Source organism: Nomascus leucogenys, chromosome 2 (genome assembly GCF_006542625.1).
Source record: "Nomascus leucogenys isolate Asia chromosome 2, Asia_NLE_v1, whole genome shotgun sequence".
NCBI classification, from domain to species: domain Eukaryota; kingdom Metazoa; phylum Chordata; class Mammalia; order Primates; family Hylobatidae; genus Nomascus; species Nomascus leucogenys.
In genome coordinates, this window is record NC_044382.1 from 119,083,019 (window position 1) to 119,107,498 (window position 24,480).

At 36.2% G+C, this 24,480-nt stretch overlaps 1 protein-coding gene across 1 annotated transcript in view; it reads left to right on the forward strand.

The window, feature by feature from the left end:
* WDR36 (WD repeat domain 36) overlaps window positions 1-13,911 on the forward strand; it is a 39,390-nt gene extending 25,479 nt beyond the window's left edge. The window contains exons 17-23 of the mRNA XM_003259821.4: window positions 1,695-1,802; window positions 3,177-3,274; window positions 3,677-3,822; window positions 6,483-6,602; window positions 6,786-6,867; window positions 8,269-8,456; window positions 9,392-13,911. Coding sequence (XP_003259869.1) covers window positions 1,695-1,802; window positions 3,177-3,274; window positions 3,677-3,822; window positions 6,483-6,602; window positions 6,786-6,867; window positions 8,269-8,456; window positions 9,392-9,541 — 892 coding nt within the window. The 3' untranslated portion in view covers window positions 9,542-13,911. The remainder of the gene's footprint in view (window positions 1-1,694; window positions 1,803-3,176; window positions 3,275-3,676; window positions 3,823-6,482; window positions 6,603-6,785; window positions 6,868-8,268; window positions 8,457-9,391) is intronic.
* Window positions 13,912-24,480: the final 10,569 nt, after the last annotated feature.

Genomic DNA, 24,480 nt, shown 5'->3' on the forward strand with positions numbered 1-24,480 from the left:
CATTTTTATTGGCTCTTTTAGCAAATTGAGAGAGGCGTTTTACTATGGGCAAGCAACTTAATGCCTCCCACTGGACAGTCTTCATTTACATTTGAGCTGCTCGCAGTGTGTGTCCCATGAATCACCATTGTAGGCATACCCTCAGTGTGTGTAAGCTGTTGCCCTGTTTTTGTGTTTTAGTTTCAGTAGTGGCTTTACTAGAATTTATATTGGCTAACAATATAGATTGGGTAGAACTGCTTGGGTGAAAATCCTTACCCAGTTGCTTTCTACCTTCAGCGAGTTTTCAAATCTTACTGGGCCTTAGTTTTCTGGACTGATCTGTCTTATAGGGTTTGTGAAGATTCAATTAGTTAACACACTCAAGTGCTGAGGATACTTCTTCACACAGAACACTAAAAAAGTGTTAATCTTGTTCTTGAAATAATTTGTATTAATGTACATCCGGAGCTTGAGTCGTTGGTGTGTACCTTCCTATGGATAATAATATATTGGCTTCAGAAAAGCTGTAATTAAAAACCAGTATATTCTGCTTAAAGCTATTCTCACTTTTAGTCAGCCTAAGGGGTCTTTCAGCAGGATTCAGATGAGTGTAGGCCTTTCTCTTTGCTTCTTAAATCTACCTCTTTTCACTCCTGCTACCACCATCCTAGTTATCTTTGTTGATTGTTAGATGATTACTACCATACTGTCACCATTCTCTCTGTTCAAATATACTCTGCATTCTGATAGCAAGTTTTCTATGGAATTGAAGATTATGCCACTATCTCCTCTTAAGTGGTTAATGACTTTCCGTTGATTATAAGATTAACACAAACTCAGGTGTTTGGTATATAAGACATTGTACGCAGCCTTATCCTTATGCTTAATGGTCCTACAAAACTGCACTCCTCACTCTACACAGTCGTATTTTCCCTTGCCTTATCCACTACATTTCTCTTAGTCAGGAAATGCTTTCTCTACTAGACACCAATATCCATTGAAATCCTGTCCATTTGTAAAGCTCCTCTCAAACATAAGTGTTCTCTGTGAAGCCCATTCTGCGTCTTCCACCTGGTTTGTGGTTAGTCTCCCTTTCACCCCAACTTGTAAATCCCTTCAGCAGTTTAAAGCTATGGGACTAGTTTCCATAAAGTGCTTTATGGTTCTTCTCTAGAGACTGAATTTTCATGGTGTTTCATGTATAGCATGATTACTTATTTGAAAAATAGGTATAGTTGCTCAAAAGCTTTTTTTAAATTACTGTTCTTATTTACATCCATTTTGTTACATTACTTTCTCCTTTTGCCTAAGCTTTCCCTTAGTTTCACTGAAGTAACAAAAATACAGAATACTGATAATTAGATTTATTTTAAATGTTGTATCTTTATAATTGTCTCCAAGTCAGTCTACCAAAATTTAGTATTCGAGAAAAACAGAAAATTTCCTCCTGTTTCCTCCCTGTTGTTGAAACTGCTTCTCCAGTTTGTCAGTCTAGTTAATGTTGTCTTTCTCATTGAGTGAGATTATTTTCACATAGTAACTTAGTTAACAAAGCTGTTTATTAGTGGTGACTTTCTGATCGATGCTGGTGATGGAAAAAAAAAACATTTTCTGCATCTCTTATCCCTTGTCTTTTTGGCAAAAATATTTTTGTGAATTATATCCTTTTTGGTAGAGTTCAAATACTTTTAACATGTTAATTATTTCTGTAGCCTTATAGACTGCTTTTTGTTGGACTCGGCTCCTCTCAATGTTTCTATGTCTCCTACTGGAGACTTTCTGGCAACTTCCCATGTGGACCACCTTGGAATTTATCTATGGTAAGTTCTTTCATACAATTCTGTTTTGGGATGAAGAAGATTGTATTGTCAGAGAGTTAGAGTTGCTAAAATTGTCATTTAGGCTGTTTTTAAATTTATTAAATGGAAATGTCACAAGTTAACATAGATACTTAATTCACTGTAAGTCTGTGAGTGATTCAACATCTGCTTGATAGTGTAGACAGCTTTGCTTAAGTATATTCTAAACCACATGATTGATTTTTATCTGTTACATTTGGCTTTTATTTGCAGAAAGAATGAGTGAGTTTTAAAAGTTTAGGAAAAGGGAGTCCCCAGCCAGGCCATGGTTGTCCTGCCAGTATCCCACAACTACTTTATGACCTTGGCCAATCACTTCTGAACTTCAGCCTAGTTTGTATATAAAATAAGGCACAAGTATAAGCAGAATACTTTCTGAGGTTTATTCTAGTTGCATGACTTTTATAGCTGTGTAAAGATACTTCAAATTCTCTTCTGATGAACCTGTAAGGGACTATGATTGCTCATAATAAATAGAACATCACCTGGGTTTAGAAAAAGTTTTGTTTCTTTACTAACTTTATACCTGTATCGGGTAAAAGAAAAAATTGATTTTTTAAAAAAGAATTAATTATAAAATGTTATAATTACATTTGAAGATACAAAAGGAATTTTAATATATAATAGAAATAGACCCTGTTCACCTTAATTTGTAAAACAGAGTATCTTTTAGAATCCATGAGGCTTCAACAATTTGGAAAAGAATAGCTATGAACACTCACAGCAGGAGTATGGCCCTTCTCTATAAAGTACTGCTATTAATAACTTGAAACCTGAGATTCTCAATTTTTATTTTCTATTCCAGATTCATAAGGTGTGGGAAAAAGAACCTGTCCCCTACTTCGGGACCGGTATCTACATCTTGATTAGTCATCCATGGCCAGGGTGCAGGCTGAGTAGCAGAAATATGGCTACTTAGAGGGCCATTCTAGGGAAGGAGAATCTATGACCTTTCAGCAACCACAAGAATATGCTCAGCATATTCGCACTCTGACTTACTCTCTGAGTTCATCTTTCCTTTTAATTTCCTTAAATAAAGGTTGATATATGTCAAAACAATATATGAAATGTATTTTACCTTATAAAAGTATTATCTGCTACTGGTCTGTCTTTAATATGTTTTTGTACTACATCAGGAAAGAGTCTTAATAGTGTATTTACACAGCTTTGTTATGATGGCATCTATGACATAAGTCAAGACGTTTTTAAATTGATACAATCTATCTTTGAGGTCTTTCTTTAACTAATAAAAGTCTGTAGTCAAATTCAAGATTGTGGAGTGTTTCTCCGAAGAAATTTTTTATAATTTTTAAAATATTGCTTATGTTTTTTCAGGTCCAATGTTTCCCTGTATTCAGTTGTTTCATTACGGCCACTTCCTGCAGATTATGTCCCTTCAGTGGTAATGCTTCCTGGTACTTGTCAAACGCAAGGTAATTAGAAAATTGCAAAGTAATTTTTGAGGTGTAATATTATAAACCTAATATAGGAGATACTGCTACCAAAGGCAAAGTTTAGTGCATTCAATCAAAGTGTTTTTTAACTGATATAAAAGACTTTGAATGACTTCATGAATTTATGCAAAAATATAATTGATGTGGCATTGATAAGCTATCAAATAGTATACCATTGAAGAAGGTGTTTTGGGTCTAGTGATGGGAGTTTTAGTTAATATGAGAAAATAAGGAAAAGACAGGCATAAGTAAATGAAATAAATGAACAGTTTACAAGGCTGTATTAAATGAACATGTTATGAAATACAGATGGATTTGGAATGAATTAAGTTGCTTTTATATGATAAAAATCTTTTGTTTTACCTGAAAAATATTTTTAAGATGTAGAAGTATCAGAAGAAACAGTAGAACCAAGTGATGAAATGATAGAATATGATTCACCAGAACAGTTGAATGAGCAATTGGTGACTCTTTCACTTCTTCCTGAATCACGATGGAAAAACCTTCTTAATCTTGATGTTATTAAGGTAATACTTAATTAATACACTTTATAGACCCTAAGCAAGCGTCCAGAAGCATTTTTATTTTTTTAAGCAGAGAGAACTCTCCTACTTTGAGGGCATTAGAAGAGCAATTCATATGTAAGACAACACTGACAATGCTATTTAATCAAATATTGTTTAATATGGTATGATTATCACAAGATATTCATATATATGTCAACTTTGAGAACACTCAGCAGACATTTGGATGTGGCAAAAGTTCAGCCTGTAACTACAGAGCTATTGGATACTGATCTTTTAAAATCCAGCCTAAGAAAGGACTTTTATATAAGTTTCTAAAACAAGCGGGAACATGTATGGCTATTATAACGTATTTCTACTGCTAGGCATTTGAGAACCAGAGAAATTACATTAGACTTTCATTTTATTAAGTTAACCCTTTATCTCACACCACACCCTGTCAACTACCGAAAGATTTTTAGAACTTGCTGTGTCAGGGCCAGGTACATAAGCTAACATGAACTAGGTACTAAATAATGTACCTGGAGAGTATGGTGGTGAAGAAAAAACAGCCCCTTTGTCCTTGAGGAATTTATGATTCTGCGTGAAAAATGGACAACTATGGTATAGATTAGTATTTTTTTAGAGTATGTTTTATGATCCCCCACTAGTGAGTAGCAAAAACTACTGAAAGGAATACAATACAGTGAAAAATTTCAGGTTACCTTTTGATCATGAATGCAAGTATTGTTTGGTGAAACTTGAGTTGGTTAGACATACGCATACGCTAGATCTGCTGGGTGTACTTAAGTCACAGTATGGGCTGTGGTAAAAAGTTGAAGGAATATTGACTGAGTAACTAATAAGATGTAGTACTTATCCTTGTAACTAATAACACAAGAAAAGAAGTGTGTGTCTTGGGTAAGGAAAGAAGTTTTCACATTACATTTCCTCACAGAAGTTAAAATTGCTTCTTTTTACTTGCTAACTTTTTGAGAGATTAGTCATCAGCATAAAGGTGTGCTATCTAGGAGCATGGTGTGGAATCTCTTCATCACGCTGTCCACACGTCAGCTTTAAAGGGAGTACTTTATGAAATAGTTCAAATGCAAGGCATTAATAAGTACAAATAGATTAGTGTGAGGGGAGCAATCAGAATAATGCTCAACTAATTGAACAGAGTTTTGGGGCTACTGTGGTCCTTACTAAGATATGGTTTGTACTGCATAAAATCTTACATGAAAACATAAATGGATTATCTTTATGATAGGAATATGCTAAAACCTCTAATATTTTTATTTTCTGCTGAATAAATGAAGAGAATATACCAAGACTATAGTTTACATTTGTCCTGTGGATAACTTCTATTTTTGCTTTTCTTTATAAGACTGGATAATTTCCAGGGCACTGTGGAGTTCCTCCAAAGCCTTATGGTTTTAACAAATCAGTGACTGTCCCCTTTCTAACTCAAGAATGGTGAGTTAGAATGGTAATTGTGACTCGTAACAGTCTCCACCATCCTAAAGGGCTCTGCTTACGCTACAGTTTGCAGTGCTTTGTCCTGTGTTCATGTGATCATTTGATTTTATACCATGGCTTCCCTTTGGAATAGAATGTCTCCCTAGGGCGTTATAGCTCCTAAAGAATGGAAGAGTGATGTGAGGTGAAATTGTGAGACTTCCTTATTAGGCACTTTACCATAGAAAGGCTCTTTCGTCAAATGTTCCTGAGGGGTGGGGCATGGTGGTGCGCGCCTGTCCCACTTTGGGAGGCTGAGACGGGTGAACATTTGAGGTCAGGAGTTCGAGACCAGCCTGGTCAACATGGTGAAACCCCATCTCTACTATAAATACAAAAATGAGCCAGGCATGTTGGTACGTGCCTGTAATCCGAGCTGCTCTGGAGGCTGAGGCAAGAGAATTGCTAGAACCCAGGAGGCGGCGGTTGCAGTGAGCTGAGATCGCACCACTGCACTCCAGCCTGGGCAATGGAGTGAAATTCCATCTCAAAAAAAAAATGTTCCTGAGATACTGATATGTAGCAGTGTACTTACCAAAACAAAATTCTTTCAGTGGAAATTTCAGTAGAGTTTTTCCTAATATGATTTTACTAGCATTTGAAATACTTATAAACCAGCAATCGTGTTTTCTTGCCTTTTAAAAGCACAGGGTACTAAAGAAAAAATTCCAACAAAATAGAAGAATTAGAGCTGTACTTTGAAAGGAAATTATCAAATTACTTACAATGTCAGTCTGCTTCCGGCTCCGAAGTTCCTTTGGAGAAAAGTAATTTAAGAAACTCTTTTGTGTTAAGCCTTTATGTAAATTTTGCTTTCCATCCTGTTTTGTGAAAGAGTTTGTACTCAATACAAAAGGAAGTTTAAAATTACTTGTTATATCTTCATGTAAATATATTCATATTTCAGGAAAATGAGCTGTGTTTGTCTTAGAACTTCTCCTGTGCCCTGTCACTTTTTTTCTGCCTTATCAGCAAGAGTGCTAGAGATCTGCATTGGGAAGCCCAACTTAAGGATAGCTGTGGTATTGGTCAGAAGAGATCGTATTTTAACATTCTTATGTGAAAGACTTTCATCCCTCTTTTATTTTAAAATTGATTTGAAATTAAATATGAGAAACTGTTGGCAAGATAATTCCTATTTTTCTTTCTCAATTTCTCTTAATCAGAAAAAGAATAAACCAAAGGAACCACCCAAAGTACCCAAATCAGCACCATTTTTCATTCCAACAGTTCCTGGCCTTGTACCCAGATACGCTGCACCTGAACAAAATAGTGAGTCGCAGCAGGTAAAAAACAAATTAGAAGATTCTGAGTATATCGGTGTATGTTTGTATGTGTTTTGTGCACTTCTTTACCAAGACCTAGTTTTACAGATATAGGGTAAATTAATGATAGCTTTTAATTACAAACTATACATTTTTGGGTGATACTTGTATTATTTGAATAATGTGTATTTGTTTTTGTTTAAGTCTAAAGTGGTAAATCTTGGAGTTTTGGCTCAAAAATCAGATTTCTGCTTGAAACTTGAAGAAGGACTGGTAAATAATAAGTGTAAGTTGAATTATATTTTAACTAATATATTTAGCTTATTTTACTGTATATGAGGATAAATTGAAGGAAATATCAGAGTTCTCAGTAGTTAAGATAGTAAAAATCAAAAGGATTGAAATTTTGGTTTTAATTTGAAGTAATTTTAGCGTTTATATTAAATAAGCCCACTAAACTCAAATGGTATTGATATTATAAAAATCTGTTGAAGATTTTTCATATTTCTAACTTATTTTTTGCTATTGGAGATGGACACATTTATTGACTACATTTATAATAAGGAGATCCTTCTTGTTGTGAATTAAATGTAAAAGTTTTGTTTGTCATTTTTGTAGCAAGTAATTTGCAAGTCTTGTTTTTATTTATAATTTGTAATTCAGCAGACTGCTTAGGTAATTTCATATATTCCCAAATTATTTTATTAAAAAGGAAATGTTTTAATCTGTTGTGTTAATATATTTAAATTTCGAAGGCTACAGTCTGTAGATAATAGTGATTAGCCGTAAGAATTGTAATCATTTAAAAAATTGTAGTCACTCTCCTAATAATCTTAACTTATCCTCTTGTTTTGATTCAAATGCTTTTGTTTTCATACCAACTTTACTTGAGTCCACATTAGCAAAAATCCAAGAATGATACCGATGAGCCCTTGTAAATGACTTGTTATGTTTATAGGGAGACAAGGAAATAAAAACACTATTGTTTACTATATATTGAAGGATCTAAAAGTGATTAGACTTCATTGGTGATGGTCTTTTTCAGAAAGCTAAAGCATAGTCATTGCAATTCTCAAATGACTCATAAAAATAGCTGTAAGTGTACTTAGTATGTTTTCCTAGGGTGCATATGAAACAATTCTTCTAGGGAAAAGAAGTAGGTTTGGGCTGGGTAAGAATAAGGGATGGGGTCTTCCCTCTCTGATTTTATATATTCTGTATTGTTAGTAATATATTTCCTAATGATTATGTACTTTTATAACTTTGTAACAATAGAAAAGAAAAATTATTTTACCTCATCGGATTCCCAATGTTAACCACTATTAATACTTTTGTATGTATCTTTGTAGGCTTCTTAATTAGGATTGACTCTGAGAGAAGATACATGAGCATTTTAAAATTCTAACGTGTCTGTTGCGAGGCATTAGATTTTCTTTATTAATAGGAAAAAGGTTTAAATTACAGAAAAAATGTGTTTTGAGTACTTTCTCTTATATTGGTGTCATCATTTGTACTGATTTTCAATTATTTTGGGTTTCATTCTACTACATAATATGAAAATGTTAACCCACAGGAAGAATTTCCTGTACCATTTAAATATATCCTATTTGGGGTATAAAAGGAAAACTGTAATTTTCTAAGTTAAATGATTATAATCAAGTCATAACTGGATTAAAATTTTATGCAGATGACACTGCTCTCAACCTTCTGAAAGAATCAGGCCCATCAGGAGTCGAAACAGAGCTCCGAAGCTTGTCTCCTGATTGTGGTGGGTCTATAGAAGTTATGCAGAGCTTCTTGAAAATGATTGGGATGATGCTGGACAGAAAGCGTGATTTTGAGTTAGCCCAGGCATACCTTGCATTGTTTCTAAAGGTAAGTCTAATGTAAGACAGTACTGCCCAGCTTGTCTTCTTCTGGGGCAGTGCTATCTAATAGAACTTTCTGTAAAGATGGGTGTGCTCTATATCCATCCTTTCCAGTATCATAGACACTTGCCACATGTAGCTATTGAGTCCTTGAAATGTAAATAGTGTGATCAATAAACTGGATTTTTAATTTTATAGAATTTTAATTAATTTAAATTTAAATAACCACATGTGGCTAGTGACTACCGCATTGGACAGCTAGACAGTGCAGCTTGGGAGTCTTGTTTTCTTTTTTTACTCAACTGCACAATAATTTTGACTTTACCCCCTGACATTTTTATGCTATCTGCTTGATCCAATATGCTGAACCATTAACTTTTCTTTTTTTAGTGGTTATTTACATTTTGGAAGTTTTTTGTGATTATGAATAGAAAGTTGGGTTTGTTTTTTTTTCCTACTACTGAAATCAAACTGTTCACTTCTATCATTAGTAAAGGAGTTTTGATCATTTGACAGTAAGGCAGTTACTTTTATGATTAATATAGTGGTGAATTCATGTTTTGAGGGTCTACTTTAGTGGTATAATGTGTTGAAGGAGGTAGATGATGCCGATTTTCGGTGATAATAGATTTGATTCTTTATCAGATTTATACCTAAAATGAGTTCACTTGATCTAATTATTTAAAAGTTTCAGGACTGTCCTTAGGTGGAGAGGAGTGATGACTACTTTAATTCTACCAAGGAAGTCACAGTATCATAAAGGACCTTATAATTAAAAAAGTTTGATAGAGGAGGGGAAAATGGGAGATAGTAATAAACCAGCACTTAAGAAAACAAATATTTACTTAGTGTCTTCTGTGGTTCCTTGGTAGAAAAATTGAATCCAGATTAGGTAAAATTTTAATTTTCTTAAGTGTTCAATCATCATATTTTTCTTTGCAGTTACACCTTAAAATGCTTCCTTCAGAGCCAGTACTCCTAGAAGAAATAACAAATTTGTCATCCCAGGTGGAAGAAAACTGGACCCATTTGCAATCACTCTTCAATCAAAGCATGTGTATTTTAAATTATCTCAAAAGTGCTTTGTTATAACAATAAATTTGTGACTAAACAAATCAAAGACTTTCGTATTAAACGGGTTCAGTTGAACTCATTTCTTATTTTCCAGGTGTCAATGTGAAAAGAAAATAAATGCTAGCACTAGTGACTAGTCAGTATATCGCCACTTTAAATGCTAAATACTTTCTTGAAATAAAATCACACCTCCTGGCCAGGCATGATAGATAATGCCTGTAATTCCACCACTTTCAGAGGCCAAAGCAGGAGGATTGCTTGAGGCCAGGAATTTGAGACCACCCTGGGCAACATAGCAAGCAAGATCCCATCTCTACAAAAAGTTAAAAAAATAAATTACACCTGCTTTTTGTTTTGAAGACTTAAAGAATCTGCTCAAATGATTTATTTTCTGAGTCTCTTCACATTAACTTTTATATGATTTTTTAAAAATTATTAGCTGCTTATATTTTTTGAGTATCTGTTTCATATAAAGGGATGCTGCATGTTCACTGTGAAGTATTGCTGAATTAAATTGAAAATGTCAGATAAAACTGATACATGATGTAGTTATAAAAATGCTGTTATGAAGAAAAAAGGAATGTTTTTTTCCTCGGTGGCCTTTGATAAAAATATGAATGATTGACTCTCAGAGTTGGAGGATAAACTAATCATCTTCTAACACAGCCCTGTTGTGTTGCAGGAGAGGAATCAGGCTAAGGTCTGCTGGTATTTCAGTGACAGATTGAAAGTTTCTAACAGTGGCCTAGTGCTTTCTCCATTGTAATGTACTGAAAGGAAGTTGTCCATGGATCAGAAATGTGGGAGGCCCTTCCTTGCCCAAGGCAAGTCGCTATAGACGGTTAAACTGATACCAAGGATAGGTAAGGGAAATTCCAAATTCCATTGGAAGATGGCCTTTTATTGACACTGCAGACATGTAGATAACAAGAGTTTAATGTCCTCTGAAAAGGATAAAAATTCCATAAATCCTTGTAAACAATTTTTAGCAATATTGTTTATTGCTACCACAGCCAAGAATGAGTATTTCAAAGCCAGGGTTTTTTTTACTTCGTTTGGTTTTTTTTTTTTTGGCTACACTTTTTTGGGGGAGGCCTTTTAATTGGGGAAGAAACTGCTGAGTACACTTTTCTTTCACAACCATTGCAAACCCAGGTAGCCCTGGATTTTTCTTTTTTTCTCATCATCGTTTTGTTTTTTTTTATGGTTCAAAACTTTTGCAATACATGAATTAAAAATAAGCAGTTCTTTAAAGCATAGTGCTCTAAAAACTATTCTTAGTTTATACACTCAAAAGTTGGGTCTTTCATGAAACACAGTGGGTTGAATATGAACACCAGTAGCATTCTTGTTCATTGTTAGGGTAAGAGAGTTTTATAGAACAATCTCCAGAAGAAGCAGTCCTCAAAAGGCATTTACCAGTGATACCTTTAATATTCATGTTCTTATTTAGTGATGTAAGATAGAGTTAATAAACTACTAAGGAAATAAGCCAATCTGGTTATTGTACTCAATTTCGTTTTTCATTTAGAAATGTGTATAGACTTATTAAAGCCACTGACAGAAATGTTAATCATGACTTAAGTTCTAATTTAAAAAACTATTTTCCTCTTTCCTAAATACTATATTCTAAATTGGAATATGACAAAATTCCAATATATAATTCTATACCTAGTAAAGATTGTAAATAACTAAAACAAAGTGATAAGAGCTGTGAACTGAAATTGTATTGCTTACAGAAATCATGAACCAAATTTTCTTCTCTTTTTAAAGTGAGCATATAGACTTCAGTGTATTGTTACCAGAGATATATTTAGATAGTATACATCATTTTGGCAGGTAATCTTCTAGAACCTTTCATGTACTGTTTCCATCAAGGGAGGGAAAGAAATACAAAATATAATTTTGTCTATATTTTCCTTAAAATATATCAATCTGTGCACACTAGTTTATCTTTAAATTTTTTAATTACACATGTAATATATGACTACATTTTGCTTGTTTCATTTTTGAAAACCATCTTCAGTCCCAATACCCTCTGTAGAAGTAATAGTTTTAACTCTCCTAGATCTTTTTTTAGAGTGTTTTTATGAGTGTTTAATGTAGGAATGTGTTTATATTATCTACAGCCACAGGAAATGTATAGTTATGATTTTTACATATATGTATGTATATTATTGTACAACTTGCTATTTCTACTTGGGAGTTTTTTATTTTGGTACATTCACATTTACCTAATCTCTTTTGCACTGTCCAACAGTACTTTGCCTATAATAGAGACTTAAGGAAGTTTTCCTTCTTTTTATTCCTTTATAATTACAAACAATGCTGAAAGGAACATCATCCTACATGAGCCCTTTTTGTACATACAAGTCTTTCTCTGTGATATATGCTTAGGATTTGAATTTCAGGCCAGAGTGTAAGCATTTTTAATTTGAAGAGATACTTCCATTTGGGTTCCAGAATGGCTGTATCAAGTTACAGTTCACCTGAGCAACAAATGAGCATCTGCTTCCCCATGTAATTAATGACACTTGCTACTGGATTTTTGTAATTTAATTACTCTGATGAAAAATTTATTTTGGTTTTAAATCAGAAATTTCTCACTAGTGAGGATGGACATATTTTTGTATGTTTATTGTAGAACACATAAACATTTGTTGTCTTTTTCCTCTCATTTTTCTGTTGAATGATTTGTCCTTTTATCTCATGGATTTGTTAGGAGTTCTCTGGTATTTTCTGTATTTTATGTCTGTTGCCAATGTTTTCTCCTACTTAGCCATTTGGCTTTAATTTTACATGGTGTCTTTTTAAATAAATGTTTTATATTTGTGTACAATCAAATTGATTAATAATTTTTCATGACTTTTATTTCAGGATATAAAGCAGATTATTTTCTAAGACATTTACAGTGTAGGTTTTCCTGTTCACATGTGCTCATGTCACGTCATGTATTTTCCTCTATGACATGTTTCTGTGTGCATAGTTAATGTGTAGATCTTTAGAACTGATTTTTGTGAAGAGTGAAACATACAGCGCTGCCTCCAATATCTGTTCAAAATTCATTTATTGAGAAGTCCATTCATGTGTCTGATTTGAAATGCTGTTTCATTATGTGTTAAATTATTTCATTGAGCTTTTCCATATTCCTAATAAATGATGCATCACTTTGGTATGTTCTCAGATTTGGGATAAATCCTTCCTAATGTTCTATAAACATTTGTTGACTGCTGGTGAGCATATCTCTTGAAGTTCTGATATGGGTTTCACAACATTTATAGGACTGATTTGGAGAGACCGACAATACTGAATGCAGTCCTTCCTTGGTATCCAGTTCCAGGACCCCTGTGGATACCAAAATCCAAGCAATGCCCTGCACAGCATGGGACCTATGCATACGAAAAGTTGGTCCTTGTATTTGAGGGTTTTGCATCCCTCAAATACCATATGTTTTATTTGTGTTTGGTTGAAAAAAATTTGCATATAAGTGAAACAGCATTTCAAACCTGTGTTGTTCTAGGATCATTTGTATTTCTCTTCAAGAACAATGAATGTCTTCATTATTAAATCATCGTTTGTGGGAGAGCTTTTGGTTACATAGATTTTCATATATATGATATATGTAATAAACACTTTTTGACATTCTGGGAGTTTTACTTTTCTTACTGTAAGGAAATATCCTTTTCTAATACAATTGGTGGTTTCTGTTTGTGGTAAAATGACTTAATTTTTATATTCCAATCCATCATGACAGTGCAGAATTCTTTGTCAATACAGTCTTACTAGAAAATCCAAGAGAATTATATCTTCTGCAATTGATGAGACTTTATTTCCTATCCAGTATTTGTGTACTTGAAGTTTTTGTGCAATAGAAAGTTTTATACTTTAAATATATGCCCTTTTTAAAGATAAAAGCACTGAGGATAGAAAATACATAGACTGAAATATATATTTTGTATTGCGTGAAAATATAATTTAAAAGCTGTTGTAACCCCCAAAACATTTTAAGCCTTGAGAGTGATGTGACTGTGATCTGAGTCACATAGGGCTACTTCTTTTTCTTAGATTATAGATCAGCTCTCTTATTTTGCTTGTTCTGTACAATGTCTAGAGATACTTAAAAGATGTGAAAGACAAAAACCTCTTTCCTTCTTAATGACCTTGTTATAGATAAATTTCCCCTTTATTATCCTGCTTTGCTTGGAGCAGATGACAGAAAACCCACAAGTATTTCACCCTCTATAAAAAATGTTAAATGTACCCTTCCCAAAAAGAAATACCTATAACCAATTCCCGTGACTATTTTCCAACCTTGTATGAATAATGTTGTAATCCTGCTAAAAGAAACTCCTGTCTCTGCCTACATAAATGAAATCTTAACTTCTCTACTTTAGAATACTGACTCTATTTCTTTGGAGTTGATGTTTCCGGGTGGGCTATCCTCAAATTTTGCACTTGTATAAGCTCTTTAAATTAGATTCATACCCTTTTGATTATTTTAGGTTGACATAAAGAGCTTGTTAAAAAACTGGGGAAGGCCATGGTTTTGCACTGAACTTCTGCACTGGGTCCCAGCAGACCAGAACAAACTAATGGAGCTGCTCATACCAAATGCCACATAATGAAACTGAAACTTCAAGGAAGCAGACAGATTCCAAAACAGACCATTGTTTCCTTTGAAAATAGATTTCAGTCTACCTGAGTCAGTACAATAAGGAAGTCTCCTGTACTTTAATCCTTACAAAAAAGTAACCTGATGTTAACCTTTTTTCTCTATTTTTCTGTTTCCCGCCTTATAAAAAACCCCCTGTTCTGCTATTGTCCAGTGGGAGTTCTCATTCTACTTTATAGAGTGAAAGGCTTCCCTGATGAATGGTGGATAAAAGGCAATTAAATTTATAACTAAATACGTTGTAATTTTGTTTTCTGACAAGCTAAATTAGCATTATATAGTCAAATCAAAGTGCCCAAAGAGAGCCAGGTCATTGAGACAAGATTTTACTAATGTCTCTGCCTGCAAGGCCAATGTTAATGTTTTTAAAATTATATTTTCTAACATTATTTAGGACTCTTGACTGCAAATTACAGAAATGTTATGTTTAAACAGGAATGGAAATTTAAGAATTCAGGAATACTGGATTATCTAATAATATCTTTGTTTTCAGGAATTTTTTTTGTAATCCGTGACACTGAGAAATTCAAGAAATACTCTATGAATTCTGCTTTTCTTTGCAGAGTGCTTCATTCCTTTGATTGTGTATTTCTTCTGCAACTAGTGCCTGCCAAAGGCAGTCAACAATCCACTTGATGTGCAGCCTCTTCCTAAAGTCCAAGATTGCGCACTGGAGACTAAAAGCCCTCCCTTCTGGGTCCTAAGTCTTCCCCTCACTTATGACACTTCCCTTTATTCCTCTGAAGGAAGAGGAATCCTGTTTTCCTTTTGTAATCTTTTCACCATCCTCCAGGGACAAAAAAGCTTTGCCCCACCCCCACACACCCCCACCTTCCTGTCTTCATGTTTCTTATAACTCTGTTATGCTAAAGGGAAGATTACATTTTCAGAGGATGGAAAGCTATCATCTCACTGAAAAATCCCATTTTTGAGTGGTAGATTATGTGTATTCACATAGTATTTCACTTTACAGCCCTGCGAAAAAAATGGTAGTCCCCTTCTAATAAGACAGTTGCCTCAAATAATCTCAGAAAAGGTGATATGTTTGGAAAGGCAAAGGAAGAAGACCACATCACCCTTTAAAGAATTATTCTTACACATTTTTGGTCATTATTAGCTTTATTTATGCTCTGCAGACTCTCTTGTTTTCTGCTGTTAATAGTTTGAGATCCTGAAAGTCTCAAGCCAAAATTGTTTCCAAGAGTAATCTCACTGACTGAGACACAAATTTAATACAATATAAGGCATATACCTTGCAGTCCTTCCCCCATTAAGGCTAAGCCATGGGACTTATTGCAAAGGAAAGGGAGCAGTGACATTAGAGAAGGTCACAGTGTAGGTCAGTACTGTAAGTGTGGTTCCCCAATTAGCAATATCAACATCACCTGGGAACTCAGAACTGCAGACCCCACTGCATAACTACTGAAATAAAAGCTCTGTGGGTAGGGGCCAGCAATATGTATTTTAACAAATCTCCTTTTTGGTGACTTAATATAACTGAACTTAGAACTGGAGAAGGGAAAAAGTCTATGAGGCATAAGGTTCTCACCTATGTTCCCTCTTGGTTCTAGGAAGAAACCTGAAAGAAGGAAAGTGAGGAAAAGGGTTAAAGACAGGATTTGTAGGCCCTGGCCCCAGATCTAGAAGTAAAAGGGGAAATGGGGATGGAGGATTAGTTGGAGAAATCACTGGGTAAATTAAGTGGAACTCCAGAGTTGTGGGGCTAGGTCCTGACTCCCCTGGAGGAGACTGGCTCACAAGCCCTCTATCCTGACACATGGTGGCCATAGTCAAGGGGTATGACTTACTTAGGCAGAGAGAGATGACTGTAACAGCTCACAGAGTTTCCATGACTGTGGGTGACACTGGGAGGGATCTGGAGGTTTCCACCTGCTCCCTGAGGGGAATGAGGGAGGCTGCTGGGAGTAGAATGCCAACAGGCCTGCCATAGAGCCCCAGTGGCAGAGTGTGGCCACACCATCCTGGCCCAGGGCCCAGTTGGAAGATGGGCAGAGACTCAGGGCACAGGCTAAGTGGGACCGTGGTCCTGGTGGGGGGAGGTGAGAAGAGGGCCTGGCAACACAGAAGGCACTCACACATCATGAATCTTCCTTTGTGAGGAAAGAGACATGGTAGGGAATTTGAACATAAAATCTCACAAAGCATTTATCCAAAAGAGCCTAGGCTAATGTGAAAGAGACTGAGATACTTTTTAATTGGTAATTTTGTTCCCCACCCTAAATCTAGTAATATGAGGGCTCAAGATGAAATTTAATCATTTTGATGTATAAAATAAAGAATTCTGTAAGGATCTTTCTTTCAGTATCTGTGTACTATATGCTGAATTTCCCAATTCCAATTATGCTAATTTCCAATTCCAGCTGAATCTACTAAATGTCTCTGAAAAGGTACACAAAATATTCAATACTTAGTTTTATCTCTTTGTTGTTAAAGTGATTTATTGACACTGCAGACATGTAGATAACAATAGTTTAATGTCCTGTGAAAATACAAAAATTCCATAAATACTTGCAAACAATTTTTAGCCATATTGTTTATTGCTACCACAGCCAAGAAGGGATATTTCAACGCCAGGGGTTTTGTTTTGTTTTGTTTGGCTACCCTTTTTTCCCCCACTATCTCTGGCTAAATTCCAGTCTTTACTATTAATTTATTTTTTCTCATTTGAACTTTCCAAGTGTGATGTCTGCCTCATAACTCTGGCCCTGTTTCCTCACTCCTGGCCACACTCTATCCTCTAAGTAAATATGATGCAAGCCCAATGGGTGACTGAATGGTGGGTGAGAGTGAGTTATCGAAGCCTGTACTTAGTTTACCACGTGGATTTAGTTTACAAGAAGCATCATATACCAAAAAAAGGAGTCACATACCGGACAGCCTCCCCATCCAGCTCACAGTGCTGTGATCCCTCCCCTTTCCTTCCTTCAATCATTGATTTATTCATTCTATCTTCAACAAATACTTAGCTCTGACACTGTCTCAGATGATGTTCTATGGTCTTGAGATACTTTAGAAAACAAAACATATAAAAATCCTGGTCCTGTGAAGCTTGTATTTTAGCTCATTATTCTTTTAGATTCTTTTGCTTAGCCTTTTGCCTTGCTCTCTTTTAGAACCAAGATAAAGGAGAAGATGTTTCTAGGCCTTCACACTCTGCAAAGACTGACTGCCAGCAGTTTCTCCCTTTATTTCAAAATGTGGCATACATGGGTGTGTACGTGTGTGTGTGCGTGAGCATGTGTGCGCAAGTGTTTGTGTGTAGAGGAATTCCCAAATAGCCTCCATATGAAAAAAATGCCTGCATGCTGCTTCACTACCATTCTTGTTTTAACAAAGGGCTTGGTAACTTAGAAAAGCAGTGCATATGAAGAAATAAAACAATTAAGGAGGGAAAAAAAAAACAGTTTTTTTTCCCTTGGAAGACTCCACCTCTCCCTTCTCTGGCTGATAACAGATGGCCAGGCATAGGGAAGCAGAGACTAGGAATCAGCCTTGTAGTTTGTCAGACGTGGCTTCTGGAGTTGAGGGCCACCCCCCAGGGGCCTGGGTGCAGTTTTAGCTCTTGGCACACTGCCTGGAAAGGTGGAGGCAGGGGGCAGAGATGAGATGTTCATCTCTGTTGCTGTGGTGACAAGGAGGTGAAGTGAAGGTACTTCAAAAATTTGAGCTACAACATGTGAGGAAAAAGGTGCCTGTGAAACTGTGTGCTTCTCTCATCCTGTCCCATTCCCTCCTAAATAATCGTGTATGGGGTATGGCAAGATGGAGATCCCAACATGAGACAAGGTCCCTGACCCCCAAGTCCAGGAGATGCGCCTTGCAGGAGGAGAGGCAGCACACATCTGCCTTCTCGGAGCCAGGGGAGGCTGCACAAAGAGGACAACTGCCATTGATCTTGAACAAAGGAGGTGGGAGGGGCATGGTATTACAGATAGAGACAGGACAGCATTCAGAGATGAGGCCATGAGAAAGGCAATAGAAAGGCATGGCCAAAGTTATACCAGCTGCTACCTCTGGGAATGTGTGGAGGTCAGTGGTCCTGGAACTGGGTACAAAGGAGACTTTATCTGCAAAGTTTTGTGTAATTTTAAATTAAACAAAATAAGATAAAATGCCAGCAAATATTGATTCTAGGTGTTGCTGTCTATATATTTTCATACTCTATATTTAACTTAGTTTTTTTCTTTACTGTATTTCAATCTTTATTTTTTTGTTTAGCTTTTCAAATAGAATGTATGTACACATCTCTCACCATTCATCCATCCATCCATTCATGCTACTTCATAGATATACCTTTTGTGGCTGGCCAGATCTTATTTCCTCTGGAAGGTGGCCTTTGGAAGCTACAACTGTGTTTACCACCCAAGTCACTGGACCTTTCCCAAAATTCCAGGCCACCACTTGACCTAACCACATTCATTTGGATGCAACTCCCTGGCATTGGGTCTTTATGAGGCGCAGATCGTCTCCAGGTCAGCATTGAGCCCTGTCTCTTTCTCTCTGTGCCCAGCTGGCATGAATTGGAAGGCAGAGGAACAGAGGGAGTTCTGAGTCACCTAGCTTGACTGAGTCAGAAATTTCTCCAGGGAGTGGTGGAAAGGGTGGCTCTTGGCAGAAGAGATCCTCATCTCAATGGTGTGGTACTTGCCTGAAATTTCCCAGAAAGCACGAAGAACATCAGGGTGGAGAGTTTCACTCTCTTTCAACGACAAATAGAAATAATCCACTTGATTCCACATGAACTAAGTGTTGAAGAAAAACATAATCTCACATTAGCTTATCTCTTTACCCTTTACCAGAGCTCAAAGATGGAAATTACCACTCTCATCCTGCTGGCAAATGACAATCATGCAGCAAATACGCCATACCTTGTGCCACTTGAAACCAGTTTTATCTATAAAAAAATACTAATCCTTAAAATATTATTCCTTTATGAAACATAAGGCCTTTTTTTCTCATAGCCTTTGTTGTAGCAAAACTCCTCAATAAATAGCACTGCCCAGAGACAGTTAGGGTAAATTTAGATCATGCAGGAAATTGTGTCTCACTGTTTGCCTGCATCTCTAATGCCCTTGATGGGTTGGTTTCCTCCTTTTGTGCCAGTGTGGAAGTCTCATTCCCATTGTCTGCCATCAGCTAAATGTCCAAATTTGCTATAGAGCCCATCTCATTTTTGTGCACACAAGTGTTCCATAAATACCTAATTTAGTGGTTTTCTAAGAGTTGTCTGTCCAGTGTTTCCAGGGGTCCTTCAAATATTTCCAGATGGTCAGCAAAATATGATTAAGAACTATTTTCAGAAAACTATGTTTACTCACAGTATTTCAAGTACAGGAAATATCAACAGATATAATTAATGTCACACTGAGATCCTCAATAATTTTTTAGAAAGTGACGGGTTGCTGAGACCAAAAATGTTGAGAATCATTGCACTAATTGATTGGTTAGAGAAATGCATAGCCTTACCAAGAGGTGCTAGCATATACTAATACCCAATGCTTATCTCTGAAAATGCCTTAAATCTGATGTTCCAAGACATGGAATATGAATCAGTACTGCTCTTGATCCTCTGAGAGAGCCAGTGAGGTCAGGGCTGGTCTCAGGTTTTAAAACTCCATTCAACCTCAGATTAGTTGGATCAGCCACCTATTGAGTTCAATTAGGACTAGATGGCAAACTTTAAAATAAAACAATTAGGTCATAAACAAAAATTTTTTTAATTAACATAATGAAATGTATTACTCAGAACCAGTTTCAGTTATTTTCAGCAGAAACTAGTATTTAAGTACATTAAGGGTTTTTCCAAGTCCCTTGAAGACTTCGTGGCTGAGAACTATGTCTAGACCATTCCAAGGTACACATGGCTGATACTGGCCCTAGATACTGGAGCCTCTGTCCCTGATGCCTCACTGAACAGAGTCCACACAACATCTGCTTCTCCATGGCACTTACAACTCCTACTGTAATGTTAGTACATCCATATTGTAATGCATATGTAGTGCATAACATATTGTAATGTTAGTGCATTAGAACAGTCTAGCGCTCAGGCCTATACCCAATGCTGAGAGACAAAGGTCCCGGGTTCTATGTTCAGGAAGCAGAGATTCTAAATGGGGAATTCCCCAAGCATAGAAGGGTGTTCACAAAGTATTGGGAGTCAAAAAAGTAGGACAATCCTCCCCTTGGCTGCCCAGCTTTGCAACACACTGGGAAGTTTTCACACTTAAACTTCTAGTAGCAATAACAGCATCAGCTATAATAAAATACTATCCTTCACAGAGGGAAAAACATCTTGCTCTGTGTTTTCCTAAAAGGAGAAACAATTCTCTATTATTTAAGAATATTTTTCCAGCCAGTGCAACGTGGTGAAACCCCATCTCTACTAAAAATACAAAAAATTAGCTGGGCGTGGTGATGTGCTCCCGTAGTCCCAGTCACTGTGGAGGCTGAAGCAGAAGAATCGGGAGGCAGAGGTTGCAGTGAACTGAGATAGAGCCACTGCACTCCAGCCTGGGCAAAAGATTGAGACTCCATCTCAGAAAAAAAAAAAAAAAAAAAAAAGAATATTTTCAAGACCAAGTAACAACTTAGTAACCTTGATTTTCACAAGAAGGAATTAATTTTTCTCTTACATCAAGAAATCTAAAATTAGTTTTTCACAATGTTGCAATTACTCAGTGGTCCTGAGAAAGATATAGGCTTTTTCTCCCCTACTTCTTCTGCTTCATTTTTATAACAAGGCTTTTTGTTCCTTATGTGTGTCATTGTACAGTCTCAAGCTGGCTACCACAGCTCTAGACATCAAACCTCAGAAAACCTCAATCAGGAAATAAAAGAGGCATGGGAAAGATACCTCTGGCCACTATCTAAACACAAAATCAGGATTCTGTTAGAAAGAAGGGGAAAGCAGAGCTTGCTGTTACATTGGCAGTAGACTCTGTCTTATAGTTCATAAGGCCCAATACTCCTCCTACACCATTCACTATCTATAGAGATACTTTTCATGCACATTATAGTTGGGATGGTTTAAACTAAAGACATTTTGATGTATACTTTCTCAATGGCAAAACATTTTGGTGTGAAATAAAACAAGTTGATAGAAATACTCCAAATTGTTCTGGCTTGGGAACCTGGTTCAGCATCTCTAAGTAGCTGTAAGAGTTGAATGATGCTTCTAAAATTGGAAGTAATATGGCTCATAGAAAAAAAGTGACATATTAAAACCAATACCACAGAAATACAAAAGATGATTCAAGGCTACTATGAACACATTTATGTGCACAAACTAGAACATCTAGAGGAAATAGATAAATTTCTGGTAATATACAACCCTTCTATATTAAATCAGGAAGATATAGAAACCCTGAACAGACCAATAACAGGCAGCAAAACTGAATCAGTAATTTAAAAAATGCCCCCCCCGCCACCGGCAAATAAAAAGAGCCCAGGACCAGATGCATTCACAGCTGAATTCTACCAGACATTTAAAGAAGAATTGGTACCAATTCTACTGAAACTATTCCAGAAGAAACAGGGAATCCTCCCTAAATCATTCTATGAAGCCAGTATCACCCTAATACCAAAGACAGCAAAGGCCATAACAAAAAAAGAAAACTACAGACCAATATCCTTAATGAGCGTAGAGGCAAAAATCCTCAACAAAATACTAGCTAACTGGATCCAACAGCACACCAAAAAGATAATGCGTCATGACCAAATGGGTTTCATCCCAGGGATGCACGGATGGTTTAACATGTACAAGTCAATAAATGTGATACGTCACATAAACAGCATTAAAAACAAAAACCATATGATTATTTCAATAAGTGGAGAAAAAGCATTTGATAAAATCCAGCATCCTTTACAATAAAAGCCCTCAACAAAATAGGCATAGAAGGGACTTACCTCAAAGTAATAACAGCCATATATGACAAACCCACAGCCAATATCATACTGAATGGGGAAAACTTGAAAGCATTCCCCTGAGAACTGGAACAAGACAAGGATCCCCATTTTCATCACTTCTTTTCAACATAGTACCAGAAGTCCTAGCCAGAGCAATCAGGCAAGAGAAAGTACGTCCCAATTAGAAAAGAGGAAGTCAGGCCAGGTGCAGGGGCTCACGCCTATAATCCCAGCACTTTGGGAGGCTGAGGCAGGCTGATCACGAGGTCCAGAGATCGAGACAATCCTGGCCAACATGGTGAAACCCAGTATCTACTAAAAATACAAAAATTAGCTGGGCATGGTGGCATGCGCCTGTAGTCCCAGCTACTTGGGAGGCTGAGGCAGGAGAATTGCTTGAACCCGGGCGGCGGAGGTTGCCGTGATCCCAGATTGTGCCACTGCACTCCAGCCTGGTGATAGAGCGAGACTCCATCTCAAAAAAAAAAAAGAAGAAAGAAAGAAAAGAGGAACTCAAAATGTCACTGTTTGCTGCTGATGTGATTGTATACCTAGAAAACTATAAAGGCTCACCCAGAAACCTCCTAGATTTGATAAATGAATTCAGGAAAGTCTCAGGATAAAAAAATCAATGTACGCAAATTAACATCACTGCTATACACCAACAATGACCAAGCAGAGAAACAAATCAAGAACTCAATTACAACAGCTGCAAAACAAACAAACAAAACTTAGAAATATACTTATCCACGGAGGTGAAAAATTTCTACAAGGAAAACTACAAAACACTGCTGAAAGAAATCATAGATGACAAACAAATGGAAACGCATCCAGTGCTCATGGATGGGAAGAATCAATATTGTGAAAATGATCATACTGCCAAAGCAAGCTACAGGTTCAATGCAATTCTTAACAAAATACCAGCATAAGTCTTCACAGAACTAGAAAAAAACATCCTAAAATTCATACGGAACCAAAAAGGAGCCCACATAGCCAAAGCAATACTAAGCAAAAAGAACAAATCTGGAGGCATCACATTTCCTGACTTCAAATCATACTACGAGGCTATGGTTACCAAAACAGTGTGACATAGAAATAGGCATATAGACCAATAGAACAGAAGAAAGAACCCAGAAATAAAGCCAAATACTAAAAACCAACTGATCTTCAACATAGAATACAAAAACGTAAATTGGGGAAAGGGCACCCTATTCAATAAAGAGTGATGAGAAAACTGGCAAGCCACATGTAGAAGAATAAAACTGGATCCCCATCTCTCACCTTATACAAAAATCAAATCACGATGGATCAAAGACTTAAATCTAAGACCTGAAACCGTAAAAATTCTAGAAGGTAATATCAGAAAAACTCTTCTGGATGTTGGCATGGCATGGCTAAGACTCCAAAAGCAAATGCAACAAAAACAAAAATAAATAAATGGAAACTAATTAAACAAAAAGCTTCTGCACAGCAAAAGAAATAAAAAACAAAAAGCTTCTGCACAGCAAAAGAAATAATCAGCAGAGTAAACAGACAACCCACAGAGTAAGAGAAAATATTTGCAAACTATGTATCTAACAAAGGACTCGTATGCAGAATCTACAAAGAATTCAAACACATCAACAAGAAAAAACAACCCCATCAAAAAGTGGGCAAAGGACATGAATAGACATTTCTCAAAAGAAGATATACAAACAACTAACAAACATATGAAAAATGCTCAACATCATTAATCATCAGGGAAATGCAAAATCAAAACCACAATGAGATACCTACCACCTTACTCCTGCAAGCAGGGCCATAGTTAAAAAATCAAAAACAATAGATGTTGGTGTGGATGTTGTGAAAAGGGAACAAGGTTACACTGCTGGTGGGAATGTTAATTAGTACAACCACTATGGAAAACAGAATGGAGATTCCCTAAAGAACTAAAAGTAGAACTACCATTCAATAGAGCAATTCCACTGCTGGGTGTCTACCCAAAGGAAAAGAAGTCGTTATACGAAAAAGACACATGCACATGCATGTTTATAGCAACACAATTCACACAGCAAAGATATGGAACCAACCTAAGTGCCCATCTACTATGAGTGGGTAAAAAAAATGTGGTATATATATATATATAAAATGTGGCATATATATATAATGAAATACTACTCAGCCATAAAAAATGTCTTTTGCAGCAACTTGAATAGAGCTGGAGGCCATTATTCTAAGTGAAGCAGTAACTCAGGAATGCAAAATTAAATATTGTATGTTATCAATTGTAAGGGAGAGCTAAGCTATGAGGATGCAAAGGCCTAAGAAAAGATTGGGAAGGGAGAGAGGGATAAAATACTATATTTTGGATACAGTATAC